General features: G+C 43.8%; 1 protein-coding gene across 1 annotated transcript in view; it reads left to right on the top strand.

Annotated features, from left to right (window-relative positions):
• Positions 1-19,104, top strand: part of LOC111979571 (capping protein, Arp2/3 and myosin-I linker protein 3-like) — a 52,424-nt gene that overhangs the window by 9,244 nt on the left and 24,076 nt on the right. Inside the window, 1 exon segment of the mRNA XM_070448802.1 lies at positions 3,279-3,373. Within this exon segment, the coding sequence (XP_070304903.1) occupies positions 3,279-3,373 (95 nt within the window).

Raw genomic sequence — 19,104 nt, 5'->3', positions numbered from 1 at the left:
CTGAAATTTTTATTTATTTGCCAGTTCTCATTTACAACTGAGACATGGCCAAGATAAAGCAAAGCAGTGCGGCAAAAACAACACAGAGTTAACACATGGATAAACAAATGTAAAGTCAATAACACAATAAAAAATCTGTATACTGTAACGAACGTCTACTTCGTCCTCCTCCTCAGACGAGGAGAGGCGAGAAGGATCAGATGATCCAATATGCAGCGTGGTAATTTGACATAACGATGTTTATTAAAGATAAAGACGAACACGAAAACCACTTGAGAATTTACAAAATAATAAACGGAGTCAACAGACCTGAACAAACGAACTTACATAACACGAAGAACGCAACAGACAGGAAAATAGACTACACAAAACCGAACGAACAAACGAAACAGTCCGTGTGGTGCAAACAGACACAGACCACCGAAGACCAACCACCGCACACGAACACTGTGAACAACCTACCTAAATATGACTCTCAATTAGAGGAACGCCAAACACCTGCCTCTAATTGAGAGCCATACCAGGCAACCTTAAACAACATAGAAACAGACAACATAGAATGCCACCCAACTCACGTCCTGACAACTAACACATACAACAAACTAACAGAAATAGGTCAGAACGTGACATATACAGTGGTTGCAAATGAAGTAAGGAGGTAAGGCAATAAATAGGCCAATCGTGGTGAAGTAATTAAAATTAGCAATTTACACTGGAGTGATAGATGTGCAGATGAGGATGTGCAAGTAGAATACTGGTGTGCAAAAGAGCAGAAAAACAAAAACAAATATGGGGATGAGGTAGGTATTTGGTTGGATAGGCTATTTACAGATGGGCTGTGTACAGCTGCAGCAATCGGTAAGCTGCTCTGACAGCTGATGCTTAAAGTTAGTGAGGGAGATATAAGTCTCAAACTTCAGTGATTTTTGCAATTCGTTCCAGTCATTGGTAGCAGAGAACTGGAAGGAAAGGCGGCCAAAGAGAAATTGGCTTTGGGGTGACCAGTGAATATACCTGCTGGAGCGCGTGCCCACAGGTGGGTGCTGCTATGGTGACGTGGAGCTGAGATAAGGCGGGCTTTACTAGCAAAGACTTATAGATGACCTGAAGCCAGTGGGTTTCCTAGGGCCAGCCAACCGAGAGCATACAGGTCGCAGTGGTGGTAGTATATGGGGCTTTGGTGACAAAAACGGTGGACTGTGATAGACTCGCATCCAATTTGCTGAGTAGAGTGTTGGAGGCTATTTTGAGTGAAGGAGGCTTTGTTGGAAATAGGAGCTGATTCTAGATTTAATTTTGGATTGGAGATGCTTAATGTGAGTCTGGAAGGAGAGTTTACAGTCTAGCCAGACACCTAGGTATTTTAGTTGTCCACATATTCTAAGTCAGAATAGGGCAGCGATCGGTTGAGAGCATGCATTTAGTTTTACTGCTTTCAGAGCAGTTGGAGGCCACGGAAGGAGTGTTGTATGGCGTTGAAGCTTGTTTGGAGGTTTGTTAACACAGTGTCAAAGAACATAATATTGTCGTCTGCGTAGAGGTGGATCAAAGAATCACCGCAGCAAGAGCAACATCATTGTATATACAGAGAAAAGAGACGGCCTGAGAATTGAACCCTGTGGCAGCCCCATAGAGAATGCCAGAGGTCCGGACAACAGGCCCTCCGATTATGGAGAGTGAATTCTTGCTAGGCAGTTAATGTAGCTTTGGCCATAGTATTAACAAGGGCTTTTTACAAATAGCAAATTAGCGCAGCTAGCTTTGAATCTAGACCATAAGAATATGCTCGGATATGCATTGCCAAATAAGGCTACTGCCACCTTCTGGTTTGGAGAATTTAACAAGGCTTAGTGGCTGACGAGTTCCAAGGTCTTTGCTATTTGAACACAAAAAAGATTGACTGTTCACGGGTGCTAAATACTGTCGGAGGCAAACGTTTGACAATCCTATCGCTGTGTCTGAGCTTTTACAGAGATTAAAGTTGATTACAGCTGCATGAAATAGGAAGCTGATTCTAGATTTAATTTTGGATTGGAGATGCTTAATGTGAGTCTGGAAGGAGAGTTTACAGTCTAGCCAGACACCTAGGTATTTATAGTTGTCCACATATTCTAAGTCAGAACCGTCCAGAGTAGTGATGCTAGTCGAGCGGGCGGGTGCGGGCAGCGATCGGTTGAAGAGCATGCATTTAGTTTTACTAGCATTTCAGAGCAGTTGGAGGCCACGGAAGGAGTGTTGTATGGCGTTGAAGCTTGTTTGGAGGTTTGTTAACACAGTGTCCAAAGAACATAATYTTGTCGTCTGCGTAGAGGTGGATCAAAGAATCACCCGCAGCAAGAGCYACATCATTGATATATACAGAGAAAAGAGACGGCCTGAGAATTGAACCCTGTGGCAGCCCCATAGASAATGCCAGAGGTCCGGACAACAGGCCCTCCGATTATGGAGAGTGAATTCTTGCTAGGCAGTTAATGTAGCTTTGGCCATAGTATTAACAAGGGCTTTTTACAAAATAGCAACATTAGCGCAGCTAGCTTTGAATCTAGACCATAAGCAATATGCTCGGATATGCATTGCCAAATAASGCTACTGCCACCTTCTGGTTTGGAGAATTTTAACAAGGCTTAGTGGCTGACGAGTTCCAAGGTCTTTGCTATTTGAACACAAAAAAGATTGACTGTTCACGGGTGCTAAATACTGTCGGCAGGCAAACGTTTGACAATCCTATCGCTGTGTCTGAGCTTTTACAGAGATTAAAGTTGATTACAGCTGCATTAACTCTGTCTTTCTCTGATCCTTCCTCGTCTCTCCCTTCTCTGTCCCCATCCCCCTCTTCCGTCTTTTGACCAATCACATCAGCTCTTTTTCAGAGATGATCAGATTAGTCAAGAGACCAATTAGTGAAAAAAAGATCAGAATTGGGCTGCCTGTGTAACGCAGCCTTAGTGTTTGAAAGCTTATGGTGTCCTTTGGATATGGCAGCTTAATTAAGAAATAGTGTGATGTGTATCAACTATTTGGTAAAACTATGATAAAACTTCCTTTAACATAACATTTTACTAAAGCTGTTTGCCATGCCCCTCTGTCTCTTTTGTCTCACAATGTGACTGTACCTCCATATCAGTTCCATCTCTGGGGCTAAATATAAAACCAGTTTCATTTCCTCTTGTTTTCTCGTGTATGTGTGTCTGTGCCGTGGTGTTTGTAATGTTGCGTGTTTTTGTGAGAGAGGAATTTACTTGCAGTATTGACTTTTGTTTCATGCCTTCTTTCCACAGAGAGCATCAGGAGGCTCATTGATAAACAATCTATCAAGTTTGTGCGAGCTGTAAAGCAGGACACCAAGCACAGCAAATCAGAGGACAGGATTCTGGTGAGGCCCCTTCACAATACACTCTACTGTCAGAAATCTGGATTCTATATCTCAAGTCAATGTAGTGTATTTTGAACTTTAAATTAGAGTACAATTTTAATCGGGCATTCAAGCTTGGTGGTCCACACACTCCCCTAGGAGCAAACGGGACACCATGGGGCATTGAGTCCATCCTTTCAACCTTTATTAGAAGTGGCAGTGTGCCTCTAATGCCAGAGGCGTGGGGATGGTGTGTATATGTGTGCGCGTGTGTGTGCGTGCGCGTGTGCTCATTCCAGTGTGTGTGTGCCTGAGGGTGTGTAAGCGGACTGAGAGGTGTCCTAGCAGCTTGTGCGAGCCAACACACTTCCGGACTTTGCTGCTTTTGAGACATCCTCAATTAGTCACCCGTATCAGTTACTAATGACACACACACACACACACACACACACACACACACACACACACACACACCTGTCTCTTATACACATCTAGATGTGTATAAGAGACAGTCCCCGCTCTCTCGCTTTTCTCCCTCCTCATCATCTCTCATCTTGGCCTTCTCTCCTCCCCTCCTCCATCTTCATCTCAACACATAGAGCTGTGTTGAACCKCTCTGCCCCCCCCCCCCCTRRATCCGACAGAACTCAAATTAGGCCTCGGGAGAATGTTAGTCTAAATGGGTTTTGCTGATGCAACTTCTCAAAACACTTACGGCGTATCATGGCATGATGGCAAGTAAAACATAGCATAGAGGCCTACATGTGTATTGTGCACATGTAAATGTTTGTAAATGGACAGAGCTTTTGGAACAAAGTGTAGGGTATCTAAAACACACACAGGCATGCATGCAGTGAGCTCGCTGTTGAATACGTAGCCTACTACACTTCATCTACTCTTTGTTTGTCCCTCCCTCCCTGTCGCTCTCTCTCTATGTCCTTTCTCCCTCTGGGGTTGTGCTGGTATTCAGCTGTCTATGTGCGTCTACTGTTCCAGCTGTCACGCTGTGCCTCACAGACACATGCACACACACATACCCACACACATACACACAGACACAGACAGTCTCACCCTCCTAGTGCCTTTCAGTCAGACAGACACATAGTATGCTCAGCAAGACATCCACCACTGTGCTGAGGGCAACGTTATGAAGAGTAACAACATACGCCCAGATATACAAACAACCACATAAACACACCCTGTCATGCACACACAAACTGGAACACACACAGAGGACATGCATTTCGGAGCACTCATTTGAAGATTAGCGCCAACTCCAAAACAAAACATCTTCAAAGACAGAGAGGAGTGAAGGAGGGAGAGGCAGAGGAGAAGGAGGGGTGGTGCGAGTCGAGGGGGCACCAGGGAAAGGGGTGATGAGAGCTCAGAGCAGCGGAGGAGAGGGGGAAAGGAAGGAAGAAATCTGATGTGTTTTGATGACCCAATTGCTGCCTTTTCTACCCTCGTCCATTATTTATCTCGATCCATTGCTCGATTTCGCCCGTCATTGGTTCCCAGCTCCCTCTCTCCTCACTAATAAAGGCCCTATTACTGGGATGTGATCGCTACAGTGTGACACTCCAAACACAGTCGGATGTCTCAAACCTTTTCTCCACTTAGATCTCCACATTCTCTGTTAGTCTCCTGTAACTACAAGGTACAAGGAGGGATCTGTCAACAGAGAAGGCCACTTGTAGAGACATTCAATGGCAGGAGAGAAGGAGAGCTGTTTATCTTAAACACAACAGAGTACCTCACTCGGATTTGTATTAGCACCACATAATGAAGACTGAAAATGCTTGAATTGAATCAAGATTGCTTGTTGTCATGTGAGTTCTGGTAGTCAGCTAAAGAGGTTGACACTTGCACATCATCGTTGGATACAACAGAGTACCTGTTGGGGAATGCCGTAATGGTTGAATGTCTGTAGATGGCAGGCATCTAATGATGGTATGATTGATCTGTTGATCTGATGATAMATGTCTTACTACAGGGATATTGCTCTGTCTATAAACAGGGATGTGTTAGTCTCCATACCCTCCCCCCTCTCGCCCCACTCTCTCCCTCCCCTCTCCCAGATCCCTTTAATGTTCCACAGGGCTCGGTTGTAAGTCTCTTTGAGTTAGGGTTGTGCAGACTTTTATGTGAGCAAAATCTGCAACAAGATGTGTTTTTAAGCCAGKATTTTCTCCCTCGTTTGCCTCCTRCCTCRCTCCCTCCGTCTATCTCTCTCTATCCATCTCTCCCTCTTCTTCTCCGTCTCTTTTTAAAGGCTGCTTATAGAGCAGGACCTGGGGCAGCTGTGCTTTCAAACGTGCCCGTACTCTCTGCCAGACTGTCTGCCAGGGAAGATGGAAAGGTTGTGTCCTTTTGATGCTGGGTTCACCTGGGTGAAAGCAGACTGTCCCCGGTGTCTCTTGGGGATGTTGTGTGTTTGCGCACCAGTGTGTGTACGTGTGTGTGTGTGCGCATGTATGTGTATGTGTGCACGTCTCCGTGAGTATGTGTGTGCGCGCAAGTGCGTGTGTTTGGGTGGCCGCTCGCACTTGTGCGCACACACATACTCAAGGGGACCTGCACACACATACACACACATGCGCGCGCACACATACACGCACACATACACGCACACACACTGGTGCGCATGCACGCAAAATTCCCAAGAGACACTGGGGATTTTGTGTGAATGCAGGCACACACACCCGTTCTTCAAAACTGTCTTAGGCAGAGCCAGAGAGACGGGATCCTAGATTAGAGCGGCCAGGGTACGGTTTCTCAACAGCATTTTAAGACTAAATTGATCGTTAGGACTTCGTAGGAGCATAGTTAAATCTCAGAGCTGGTTCAGAAAAACCATGACTTGTTTGACTTGAGTCTGACGGTAAGGAAGTGAACCGCTCGTGGCTGGGGTGTGTGGGGTCCTTGATGATGCGGAGGGCCTTCCTCAGGCAATGTTTGGAGTAGATGTCCTGGATGGGTGAGGGCCTTGTGGTTGTGGATGGAGCAATTKCTGTGTCAGGCCGTGAAGCAACATGTCAGGACGCTCTCGATGGTGCAGTGGTAGTATTTGGAGAGGACCCGGGTTGGCATGCCTAATTTCTTCAGCCGCCTTAGGAAGTAGAGACGCTGTTGCACCCTATTCACAGGTGTGGTGGTGTTGTTGGTCAAGTTCTCAGCGATGTGGACGCCGAGGAACTTCAAACTGGCATTGTGGTGCCAGGACAACAACCTTGCCCTCAACGTCAGCAAAACAAAGGAGTTGATTGTTGACTTCAGGAAGCAGAGGGAACATGCTCCGATCCACATCAATGGGACTGCAGTATAGAAAGCTGTGTTGAACCACTCTGCTCCCCCCTTTATCCGACAGAACTCAAATTAGTGGCTAGGAAAAACTCCCTGCAAACCTCCCCGCAAAGCCACGCAGTCGTGGGTGAACAGGGAGTGCAGTAGAGGGCTGAAGACACACCTTTGGTGGGCCCTTCTGTTAAGAGTCAGTGTGGAGGAGGGGTTGTTGACCAGCTTCTCGAAGCACTTGATGATGACCGGGYTGAGTGTGACAGGGCGATAGTCATTTCGGCATGTCCCCGTGTTTTTCTTGGGCACTGGGAAGATGGTGGTCTCCTTGAAGCAGGTGGGAACTACAGCCTGGTGACTGAGACAGGTTGAAAATGTCAGAGAAGATGCCCACCAGTTGGTCAGCATACTCTGAGGACGCGGCCAGGGATGCCATCTGGGCCAGCGTCTTTGTGAGTATTCACTCTTTTGAGAGTTTTCCTCACATCAGCCTCGGAGATTGAAAGCACCTGGTCATCCGGAGCAGGGAGAGTCTTCCTGGATGTCTTTTTGCGTCCCTAATGGATTTGAGGAGCTCCTTCGTTCTGCTAACGTTGAATACTGCAGTAGGGGCTCTATTCATGGTATGGATATCTCCGTTCATCCAGGGTTTTTGGTTGGGGTATGTTCGGATTGTTATTGTGGGTACAATATCATCAACACATTACCTAATGAATCCTGTGACTGATGTTGTACAGTATATTCCTCAATGTTGATGGATGAGACCTGAGTTGATGAGTCTTTGAACGCAGTCTTTGAGTCTGCCTCCTCTGTCCAGCGCCAAACTATTCTCTGTGTTGGTGTCTCCCTCTTGAGTTGCTTCTTGTAGGRGGGGAGTAGGAGCAGAAAGAGATGTGATCTGATTGGCCGAAGTGAGGGCGGAGGGTGGCTACAGTATATACACGGATGTTTGCATATAAACGGTCCAGAACATTGTTTCCATCCGTGGGACAGCATACATGTTGGTGAAATTTTGGGAAAATGTTGGTAACACTTCATTTTAATGGGTACTTATTATAGTGTAATTACCTGAGTAATTACACTGTAACAAGGATTGTAGTTAATTGTAAAAAATAAAAAAAAATAAAAAAAATCGCCATTTTAGTTATTTGTTTCTTCTCAGCTTCATCAGATTCAGTACCAACTGTCACAAGGTTGTAATATCTCGTGGACCGATGCGCTGGGATTTCGCGACATTACAAGCATTTCGCTACACTCGCAATAACATCTGCTAAACACGTGTATGTGACCGATACACTTTGATTTGATTTGATAAGAACAGGTGGAGGCTCAACAGGCTCTGATTACCTACCCGTGAATGCACCGTTCAAAATCTCCACTCAGTGTTGTTGCTAGCAGTTGCCCCCCTAAAAGTGTGTCGTCTGGGTAAACTTGGTTGAGTTGACAAAAACATATCAGATATAGGTCAACCTCCCTGACAGGGGTCTACCATATGGGTGTCATCCCAGATTAATATCAATAAAATAATCAAATGTACAGTGGGGAGAACAAGTATTTGAAACACTACCGATTTTGCAGGTTTTCCAACTTACAAAGCATGTAGAGGTCTGTAATTTGTATCATAGGTACTCTTCAACTGTGAGAGACGGAATCTATAAAAAAAATCCAGAAAATCACATTGTATGATTTTTAAGTAATTAATTAGCATTTTATTGCATGACATAAGTATTTGATCACCTACCAACCAGTAAGAATTCCGGCTCTCACAGACCTGTTAGTTTTTCTTTAAGAAGCCCTCCTGTTCTCCACTCATTACCTGTATTAACTGCACCTGTTTGAACTCGTTACCTGTATAAAAGACACCTGTCCACACACTCAATCAAACAGACGCCAACCTCTCCACAATGGCCAAGACCAGAGAGCTGTGTAAGGACATCAGGGATAAAATTGTAGACCTGCACAAGGCTGGGATGGGCTACAGGACAATAGGCAAGCAGCTTGGTGAGAAGGCAACAACTGTTGGCGCAATTATTAGAAAATGGAAGAAGTTCAAGATGACGGTCAATCACCCTCGGTCTGGGGCTCCATGCAAGATCTCACCTCGTGGGGCATCAATGATCATGAGGAAGGTGAGGGATCAGCCCAGAACTACACGGCAGGACCTYGTCAATGACCTGAAGAGAGCTGGGACCACAGTCTCAAAGAAAACCATTAGTAACACACTACGCCGTCATGGATTAAATTCCTGCAGCGCACGCAAGGTCCCCCTGCTCAAGCCAGCGCATGTCCAGGCCCGTCTGAAGTTTGCCAATGACCATCTGGATGATCCAGAGGAGGAATGGGAGAAGGTCATGTGGTCTGATGAGACAAAAATAGAGCTTTTTGGTCTAAACTCCACTCGCCGTGTTTGGAYGAAGAAGAAGGATGAGTACAACCCCAAGAACACCATCCCAACCGTGAAGCATGGAGGTGGAAACATCATTCTTTGGGGATGCTTTTCTGCAAAGGGGACAGGACGACTGCACCGTATTGAGGGGAGGATGGATGGGGCCATGTATCGCGAGATCTTGGCCAACAACCTCCTTCCCTCAGTAAGAGCATTGAAGATGGGTCGTGGCTGGGTCTTCCAGCATGACAACGACCCGAAACACACAGCCAGGGCAACTAAGAAGTGGCTCCGTAAGAAGCATCTCAAGGTCCTGGAGTGGCCTAGCCAGTCTCCAGACCTGAACCCAATGGAAAATCTTTGGAGGGAGCTGAAAGTCCGTATTGCCCAGCGACAGCCCCGAAACCTGTAGGATATGGAGGAGTGGGCCAAAATCCCTCCTGCAGTGTGTGCAAACCTGGTCAAGAACTACAGGAAACATATGATCTCTGTAATTGCAAACAAAGGTTTCTGTACCAAATATTAAGTTCTGCTTTTCTGATGTATCAAATACTTATGTCATGCAATAAAATGCAAATGAATTACTTAAKAATCATACAATATGGTTGTCTGGATTTTTGTTTTAGATTCCGTCTCTCACAGTTGAAGTGTACCTATGATAAAAAGTACATGCTTTGTAAGTAGGAAAACCTGCAAAATCGGCAGTGTATCAAATACTTGTTCTCCCCACTGTATGTATAATGAATGTGTATGTTGTCCATTATGACAAGCTCAACCTCCTTGCCATCCATGTGGGAGGATAAACCCACTAATACACCAGAGTACTTGTACTATCTGCCTAAGTACAATGTAATTACTAGGCGTTACACAGGACTTATCTAGTTAAAATGAAGGTTATCTTGAGGGGTACTTCCTTGTAATTAATGTGTACTTATATAGTCCATTATCCATCCAGACAACTTGGCCCTCGTTTTAAGGCTTCTGGAAGCGCCATCCAAGTGGGAGGATAAACACACTAGTACACCACAGAGTACATGTAATATCTGTATAAGTACAATGTAATTACTAGGTGTTACACAGGGTTTAGCTAGTTCAAATGAAGTGTATCTTGAGGGGTTCTTACTTGTAATTATTGTGTACCTACATAGTACGTTACCTAGATATATATAGTTACCTATGAGCAATTACCATATAATTACTTAATACTCAGCAAGTGAAAACAAAAAATGAGCTTCTACTTTAGTCAACTTTATTGCAATGTAAAAATACCTTACATTTCTTGCAAAATAATACAGATTTTTATTGTTGGATTCATAATGTGATTAATTAGAATGAACAAAGATATAGGCCAATGCAGTAACATAAAATTAATATTTGAATAGTGGTGACTCAAATCAAATCAGAAGCCTTTAGTACGGTGAGTAGCCTTTTTAACATTACAAGTAACAATGGAAATCGACAATGTCTGTGTCTTCATCTGTTGTTTTTTTGGTAAGCATTTTCCCATCCAGGGGTCTGAGACCTTATGTGAATCTATGGTAGAGAAGAAGAATGTATGACAATTTAGCAAAGACACTCTACAATTAGTCTACTAGCGCAGGCTAGCTATCATCAGAGACCGTATAGAAACCTTCTTCCAATATCTATGCTATCATCATTATCATGATTTCTATAATTTAGGATTTAGGCCTATAGCTAGGCCTAGCTACCTAGCTAGTTGTTGTGTTATCCAGCTAACATCATACTAATAAMGGTGCTTGCTATAACTTATAAGKTAGCTAGTGTTGACATTGAAAAAMAACTACTCATACTTGTGTGTTGACACAAGTAGCTAGCTAGCTAACGTGAACATGTTGGGTGTGTCTCGCGTAATACCATTGCGTACCGTACAGATACCCTGAGAACAAGGTTCAGGGAAGATAAGACCATCAAGCCCAGCTACCTAGCTATTTGCCAGCTTTAGGTAACTAGCTAGGTAATGTTAGCTGTCAAGGCATGGYAAGTCTATTCTGTAGATATTAACTAAGTTAACTAGCTAGCTAACCTAGTTACAGTGTTGGAGTAGTGAACTACATATAGTTCAACTTGTAATTTAACAACATTTTGCAATAGCTTGGTGATAGTTGAACTAAATTCAAATCTAGGTAGTGTTTTCAGTACTTAATTACTTTTTTTGCCATGTAGTGGTGGTGTAGTGGTGCCATGTAGTGGTGTCAGTAGTGGTGTCAGACCTGCCTAATTCTCACTTGAAACAGTTTTTGTGTTTAAATTACACATTCTGTCAACATATGACCCCAAAGTGATCGATTCTTGCAATGTATAGGCTATGACATMTAAGATTTACATATGATKATTTTTCACAAAGTAGTTTGTTTGRAGTGAACACATTTTTTTGAAGTAACTTTATTTAAGTCAACTATGTTTTTTGAACGGGTAGCTTTAGTGTAGCATAATCAACATTTTACTGCAGTGTCAACAMAAATTGTTGGCACATTCGAGGTCGTCGTTATTTTGAGTGCATTGCGTAGATGGGCAGATATTGATGTGATGCCAAAATTCCTGGGATAAATAAATAAGAGCACCAATGCATCCCATCCAAAAGTGAGAATGTTCTTCAACCGTGAAACCCTTGCAAAGTTACATGGTGAAATAACCATTATTCAACCAAGCTCAATAGGCTCACAATTTGGTAAACACTGAATGAATATCTCACAATTTTGCCATAGGCTAACTATTTATGAATGTGTAAAAAATGTTGARTGATGATTAGTAAAGTAATTCCCCCATTGTCAAGCCCTGCCCTGCCCTCCTTTTTATTTTATTTTTTTTAGGGGTAAGATCAACTTTAATATTGAAGATAGATTGTGGCTTCTGTCAATGTAATTGGCTGCATCATTTCTAATTCCCCATATTTTTGGGTAAATATGCAGTACCAGTCAAAAGTTTGGACACCTACTCATTCCAGGGTTTTTCTTTATTTTTACGATTTTCTACATTGTTGTAACGGCAGCCTTCCTCCTCTTCGTCTGAAGAGGAGGTGTAGTAGGGATCGGACCAAGACGCAGCGTAGTTCGTGTTCAACATGTTTTAATAAAGAGACGCTAACGTGAACACTACACAAATACAAAATAACAAACGTGGCAAAACCGAAACAGTCCTATCTGGTGCAGAGAACACAAAGACAGAAGACAACCACCCACCAATCCCAACACAAAACAGGCTACCTTAATATGGTTCCCAATCAGAGACAATGACAAACACCTGCCTCTGATTGAGAACCATATCAGGCCAATTGACAAACCCAACATAGAAACACAAAACATAGAATGCCCACRCAGCTCACGTCCTGACCAACACTAAAACAAGGAKAACACACAAGAACTATGGTCAGAACGTGACAATTGTAGAATAATAGTGAAGACATCAAAACTATGAAATAACGCATTGAATCATGTAGTAACCAAAAAAGTGTTAAACAAATCAAATAATATGTTATATCTGAGATTTTTCAAAATAGCCAGCCTTTGTCTTGATGACAGCTTTGCACACTCTTTTGTTTTGCTAAGAGTATTCATTATATTATTGATCAATTGACTACAACTTTTCAAATAACCCAGCAGTGCTATTTGCAGAGTTATTGCTAGGTATATGTTGTAATTCTTCAGCCATTCCTGAACCTGAGACCAAAAACCAACTACATACAGTGCATTTGGAAAGTATTCAGACCCCTTGACTTTTTCCAAATTTTTTATATTTTTCTAATAACAGTTTATTTTTTATATTTTCAAATGTATTAAAAATAAAAAACAGAAAGACCTTATTTACATAAGTATTCAGACCCTTTGCTATGAGACTAAATTGAGCTCAGGTGCATCCTATTTCCATTGATCATCCTTGAGATGTTTCTACAACTTGATTGGAGTCCACCTGTGGTAAATTCAATTGATTGGAAAGGGCGTAGCCAAGATGGCGTAGCAGTCGGACGTCTGTTTTGTCTTGTCCCGTCCCGTGTATATATAGTTTTCTTCGTATATATTTCGTATATATTTTTTATATTTTAATCTCAATTTCCATCTACGGACTGAACATACTCTCCTGCAACCCGCCTCACCCAATGTGGGAAGGATCCGCTATTTTTTATACTTTAGAACTGGAACCCCCATCAGAAGCTAGCCAGTTAACTAGCTACTAGCTAGTAGTCAGTTAGCCACTGCTAGCGGTCATCACCGTTAACTCGGACATCAGCCAGCCTCAGCCCGGTCAATTCCTGCCAGTCTGCACAGAGCGATATCAACCCAGAGCAAATCAGACTGCTTTTTCTCTACCACATCTCCGGATTCCTACCGCAAGCTCTGAACCTTTACTCCGGAACATCGCAGCTAGCTAGCTGCTATCCGATTGGCTACTCRTGGCTAACGTCTCTGTCCCGAAGCAAGCACCAGTTAGCCTGGAGCTAGCCTGGAGCTAGGCTCATCTCCCGGCTAGCCGAAGAGGTCCATCAGCCAATTCTTGGGCTACAATATCGCTTTTGCCAATTGGCCTGGACCCTTTACTGCCGACACGGAGCCCCGCCGATCCATCACGACTGGTCTGCCGACGTAACCGTACAATGTAGTTTCAACAGGCTCTTCCGTTGCGGCGTCCCCGGAGGCCCTTCTGCTAGCCTGCTTGRCCCGGCCTGCTAGCTGTCTGAATCGCCGTGTCCCCAGCTCGCCTAGCTACTCACTGGACCCTKTGATCACTCAGCTACACATGCCTCTCCCTAATATCAATATGCCTTGCCTATTGCTGTTTTGGTTAGTGATTATTGTCTTATTTCACTGTAGAGCCTCCAGCCCTGCTCAATATGCCTTAGCTAGCACTTTTGTTCCACCCCCCACACATYCGGTGGCCTCACCTGACTTAAATGGTGTCTCTAGAGTCAAAACCTCTCTCATTGTCACTCAATGCCTAGGTTTACCTCCATTGTACTCACATCCTACCATACCCTTGTCTGTACATTATTCCTTGAATCTATTCTTCCGCGCCCATAAATCTGCTCCTTTTACTCTGTTCCGTACACACTGAACGACCAATTCTTATAGCCTTTAGTCGTACCCTTATCCTACTCCTTTTATTATTATTTTTTTTTTTCACCTTTATTTAACCAGGTAGGCCAGTTGAYAACAAGTTCTCATTTACAACTGCGACCTGGCCAAGATAAAGCAAAGCAGTGTAACAAAAACAACAACACAGATTTACACATAACTCTGTTACTTATCCTCTTGCTATTTTGCACCCCAGTATCTCTACTTGCACATCATCATCTGCACATCTATCACTCCAGTGTTAATGCTGAACTGTAATTATTTTGCCTCTATGGCCTATTTATTGCCTACCTCCCTACTCTTCTACATTTGCACACACTGTACATAGATTTTTCTATTGTGTTATTGACTGTACGTTTGTTTATGTGTAACTCTGTGCTGTTGTTTTTGTTACACTGCTTTGCTTTATCTTGGCCATGTTGCAGTTCTAAATGAGAACTTGTTCTCAACTGGCCTACCTGGTTAAATAAAGGTGAAATATATATATCTTTTTTTAAATTAAAAAACATTTGGAAAGGCACACACCTGTCTATAAAAGGTCCCACAGTTGACAGTGCAAAGGAATTATCCYTAAAGCTCAGAGACTGGATTGTATCGTGGCACCGATCTGGGGGCGGATACCAAAAAAATTCTGCAGCATTGAAGGTCCCCAAGAACACAGTGACTATTCTTAAATGGAAGAAGTTTAGAACCACCAAGAGTCTACCTAGAGCTGGGCAATCGGGGGAGAAGGGCCTTGGTCAGGGAGGTGACCAAGAACCCGATGGTTCAAGAACCCGAGTTCCCCCAGAAAGACAACCGTCTCTGCAGCACTCCACCAATCWGGCCTTTATGGTAGAGTGGCCAGATGGAAGCCACTCCTCAGTAAAACGCACATGACAGCCCTCTTGGAGTTTTCTTAAATGCACCTAAAGGTCTCTCAGACCATGAGAAACATAATTCTCTGGTCTGATGAAACCAAGACTGAGCTATTTGGCCTGAATGCCAAGCGTCACGTCTGGAGGAAATCAGTGCCATCCCTACGGTGAAGCATGGTGTTGGCAGCATCATGCTGTGGGCATGTCTTTCATCGGCAGGGACTGGGAGACTAGTCAGGATCGAGGAAAAGATTAATGGAGCAAAGTACAGAGAAATCCTAATTATTATTATTATAAAAAATTATAAAAAACGTTTTACCACTTTTTTCTCCCCAATTTCGTGATATCCAATTGGTAGTTACAGCCTTGTTCCATCCCTGCAACTCCCATACGGACTCGGAAGAGGCAAAGGTCGGGAGCCATGCGTCCTCTGAAACGCAATCCTGCCAATCCACACAGCTTCTTGACACACTGCCCACTTAACCCGGAAGCCAGCCGCACCAATGTGTCGGAGGAAACCGTACAGCTGGCAACCGAAGTCAGCGTGCATGCGCCCGACTTCCACAAGGAGTCGCTAGAGCGTGATGGGACAAGGACTTCCCAGCCAGCCAAACCCACCCCCCTGACCTGGACGATGCTGTGCCAATTTTGCGCCGTCTCATGGGTTTCTTGGTCATGGCCGGCTTCGACACAACCCGGAATTGAAACCGGATCTGTAGTYGAGCCTGACCACTGTGTCACTCGGGAGGCCCCACAGAGAGATCTAGATGAAAACCTGCTCCAGAGCGCTCAGGACCTCAGACTGGGGTGAAGGTTCACCTTCCAACAGGACAATGACCCTAAGCACACAGCCATGACAACGCAGGAGTGACTTCGGGACAAGTCTCTGAATGTCCTTGAGGGGCCCAGCCAGAGCCCGAACTTGAACCCGATTGAACGTCTCTGGAGAGATGGGGAAATAGTTGTGCAGCGACYCTCCTCATCTAACCTGACAGAGCTTGAGAGGATCTGCAGAGAAGAATGGGAGAAACTCCCCAAATACAGGTGTGCCAAGCTTGTAGCGTCATACCCAAGACTCGGTGCTGTAATCYCTGCCWAAGGTGCTTCAACAAAGTACTAAAGTGTCTGAATACTTATGTAAATGTGATATTTCTATTTGTCTATGTCTAAAAAACAGTTTTTGCTTTGTCATTATGGGGTATTGTGTGTAGATTGAATATTTTATCCATTTTAGAATAAGGCTGTAAGGTGACAAAATGTGAAAAAAGTCAAGGGGTCTGAATAGTTTCTGAATGCACTGTATGGGCAGTACTAAAACAAGTGATCTAATTATTCTATCTCCTCTCAGCCCTGCCTTCCTGGGCTACTGTTGTTTTCCACGTCAAATGCACCATTCAATAATTTAACAATAAATAAATACAAATAATTGAAACCCTCCGTATTTTGCCATAGCGCTCATCAGCTTTCATGTATTTTAAACAAAAGCTGTCATGGTTCCACCTGTCACCCGAGGGCGGCAAAGACCGTCCTCGAGACTGTAATGACACTGGTGCTTTCTGTAACTAATTATGATTTCTTTACAGAGAGGTGTGTTTTCTGTCAGCCTTTGTAGAAACTTGATTTCGTTGCCGTGTGTGTTTGTCTCCTGAGTGAGTTATCGAATCATAGTGTTGGTTGTTTTTCCAAGTTTTACTTTGTGTCTATTGGTTTGACTTTTTCCCAGTAAAGTGTTTACGTTTATCCTAACCACTGGTTCCTCATCTGGTTCTCTCTGCTCCTGGGTCCTACCTCACCATGTCACAAAAGCTAGACCTCGGCCTGGGCATCAGACTCCAGATGCCTTTATAGCAGAGTTCTGTCAATGAGGTGCTTGGTTTTTAATTGGCTAACACTTATAAGGTGGTTTGTGAAAGGCTGACAAATAGTTTGTTTGGAAACTTGAGCATTTGTAACAAGCATGGTAACAAGCATTCGTGGTTACGCCTCTACAATTACGGACTGAAATTATCACCAGTTYRATGTTGTTASTACAGTAATTACATAAGTAATTACACTGTAATGAGGACCCCTTTAATGAATTGGTACCAAGATGTGTTTTAAAGGTGCTTGGTTAAAATCACCTGCGACAATAAAGACTGCTTCTGGGTGAGAAACTGCTTATTCGCAAGAAAGTCGCACTTGAAAATGCTAAGTGCATCGTTAGATGCTTTTTTTTGCCCTTTGGCGTCTCTTTATACGCAGAAGATCCCCGCTAAACGCACAATCTCTGTGACCGCCGATAACTTCAGAATGAAGTTGACCACAAATACAAAGTTACCAACGTCTTTGCAACTGGAGGATAAAAAGATGCTTCAAATGAAAACGAGATGATGCATTAAAAGATAAATACTATTATATTTCAATCATATTGAAATCAATTTCATGTTCATTTAATTGAGCTCTATTTTGCTAGTTCTATTCGTTAAAGCGCCTGTAAGCCTAAGTTCCATCGCTATCGGGAAACCGGGCCCAAGTCTGGCAAACTCTGTGGCTTCGTCTCCCAGAGGCAGCGATGTGACGCGTTGCAGGTCTCGTTTGAAGTGCAGACCCAGAGCTTGATAGCTTATGATTAATATAAGCCAAACCATCCCCCTCCCTCCCTCCCAGCCTGCCTACCCACACTCCCTCCACACAGACCCACTCTGGCTCTGCCTGGCTCTTTGAACTGTGAGTATTTGACTCTGTGCCATCATGGCTGGAAGGGCACCTCTGCAGCCCCCATCACAGACACTCCCGTCTCTAAAGATTCTCTTTAAGACTCGACTCCTCTGCCTCTTTAAGATTCTCCCTGTATGTCTCAGACGGCCAGGTTAAAGTCCCCCTATCTCATCACCCTGGTATCACATTGACTGTCTGATCCGGCTTGGCCAAAGTCATCTCCCCTCAGATATTAGGATTCTGATTGGTCATCTCAGAGCAGCTTGGAGAACCGTCTACTGTATATGTATGAGGAGTCTGATGAGATTTCACAGCCAGTGGGGCAAAGTTATATGTTTCCTCTCTTCAAGGTTGTGATTGGACAGTTCAATCAGTCAAGTGTATTTATAAAGTCATTTTTACATTAGCAGATGTCACAAAGTGCTTGTACAGAAACCCAGCCTAAAACCACAAACAGCAAGCAATGCAGATGTAGAAGCACGGTGGCTAGGAGAAACTCCCTAGAAAGGCAGGKACCTAGGAAGAAACCTAGAAAGGATCCAGGCTCTAAGGGGTGGCCAGTCCTCTTCTGGCTATGCCGAGTAGAGATTATAAGAGGACATGGTCAGTAAGGAAGATCGTTTTTCAAGATGTTCAAACGTTGGTGGATGACCTGCAGGGTTAAATAATAATCACAGGGGTTTATAGAGGGTGCAACAGGTCAGCACTTCAGGAGTTAAGTTGGCTTGGCTTTTCAAAGTCAGTTGGCTTTTCATAGCCGAACATTCAGAGGTCGAGACAGCAGGTGAGGTAGAGCGGGAGAGAGAGGGAGGGAGAAGGAGTGGGAGAGAGAGGGTCAAAAACAGCAGTTTCGGGACAAGGTAGCACGTCTGGTGAACTGGTCATGGTTCCATAGCCGCAGGCTCAGACACCTGTCTCTMATTAGGTCCGCCAAACTACGTTTTCAGTTCGGCACACAGTACCTTGAATGTACCAAACAAGTGGGAGTATTACAGTACCAGCCACCAATCAAAAATACAAACGTGTATATAAAAAAGAAGTGTATTTAAAAATAAAAAAAAGAGTCTATTGCTTTCTCCAATGTTCGTATTCAATTCTAATATCCAACATGTTAACCTTGATTTTGATTGCCACTTATTTTCGAACAAACAGACTCTTAACCAAAATCAGAAATCCATTGATTGGCATTAATAATGGTATCTGAATAGATGATGAATTATATTTGACGATGCGAACCCCATGTCAGGCTGTGTTCAACCTCTCGCTCAATCAAATCAAAGCCCYCCATAAGACCTACATTATTGATGCCCGTGTTTACGCGCCTATCTTTTGTGTCTGATGATAAAAGCTTTGCATCTCTGTCTCCTCTCTCTCTCTCTCTCTCTCTCTCTCTCTCTCTCTCGCTCTCTTCTCTCTCTCTTCTCTCTCTCT

The sequence above is a fragment of the Salvelinus sp. IW2-2015 genome, linkage group LG19 (assembly GCF_002910315.2).
Source record: "Salvelinus sp. IW2-2015 linkage group LG19, ASM291031v2, whole genome shotgun sequence".
Taxonomy (NCBI): Eukaryota; Metazoa; Chordata; class Actinopteri; order Salmoniformes; family Salmonidae; genus Salvelinus; species Salvelinus sp. IW2-2015.
The sequence above is the reverse complement of the archived record's forward strand: the minus strand, read 5'-3'. Positions and strand labels throughout refer to the sequence as shown.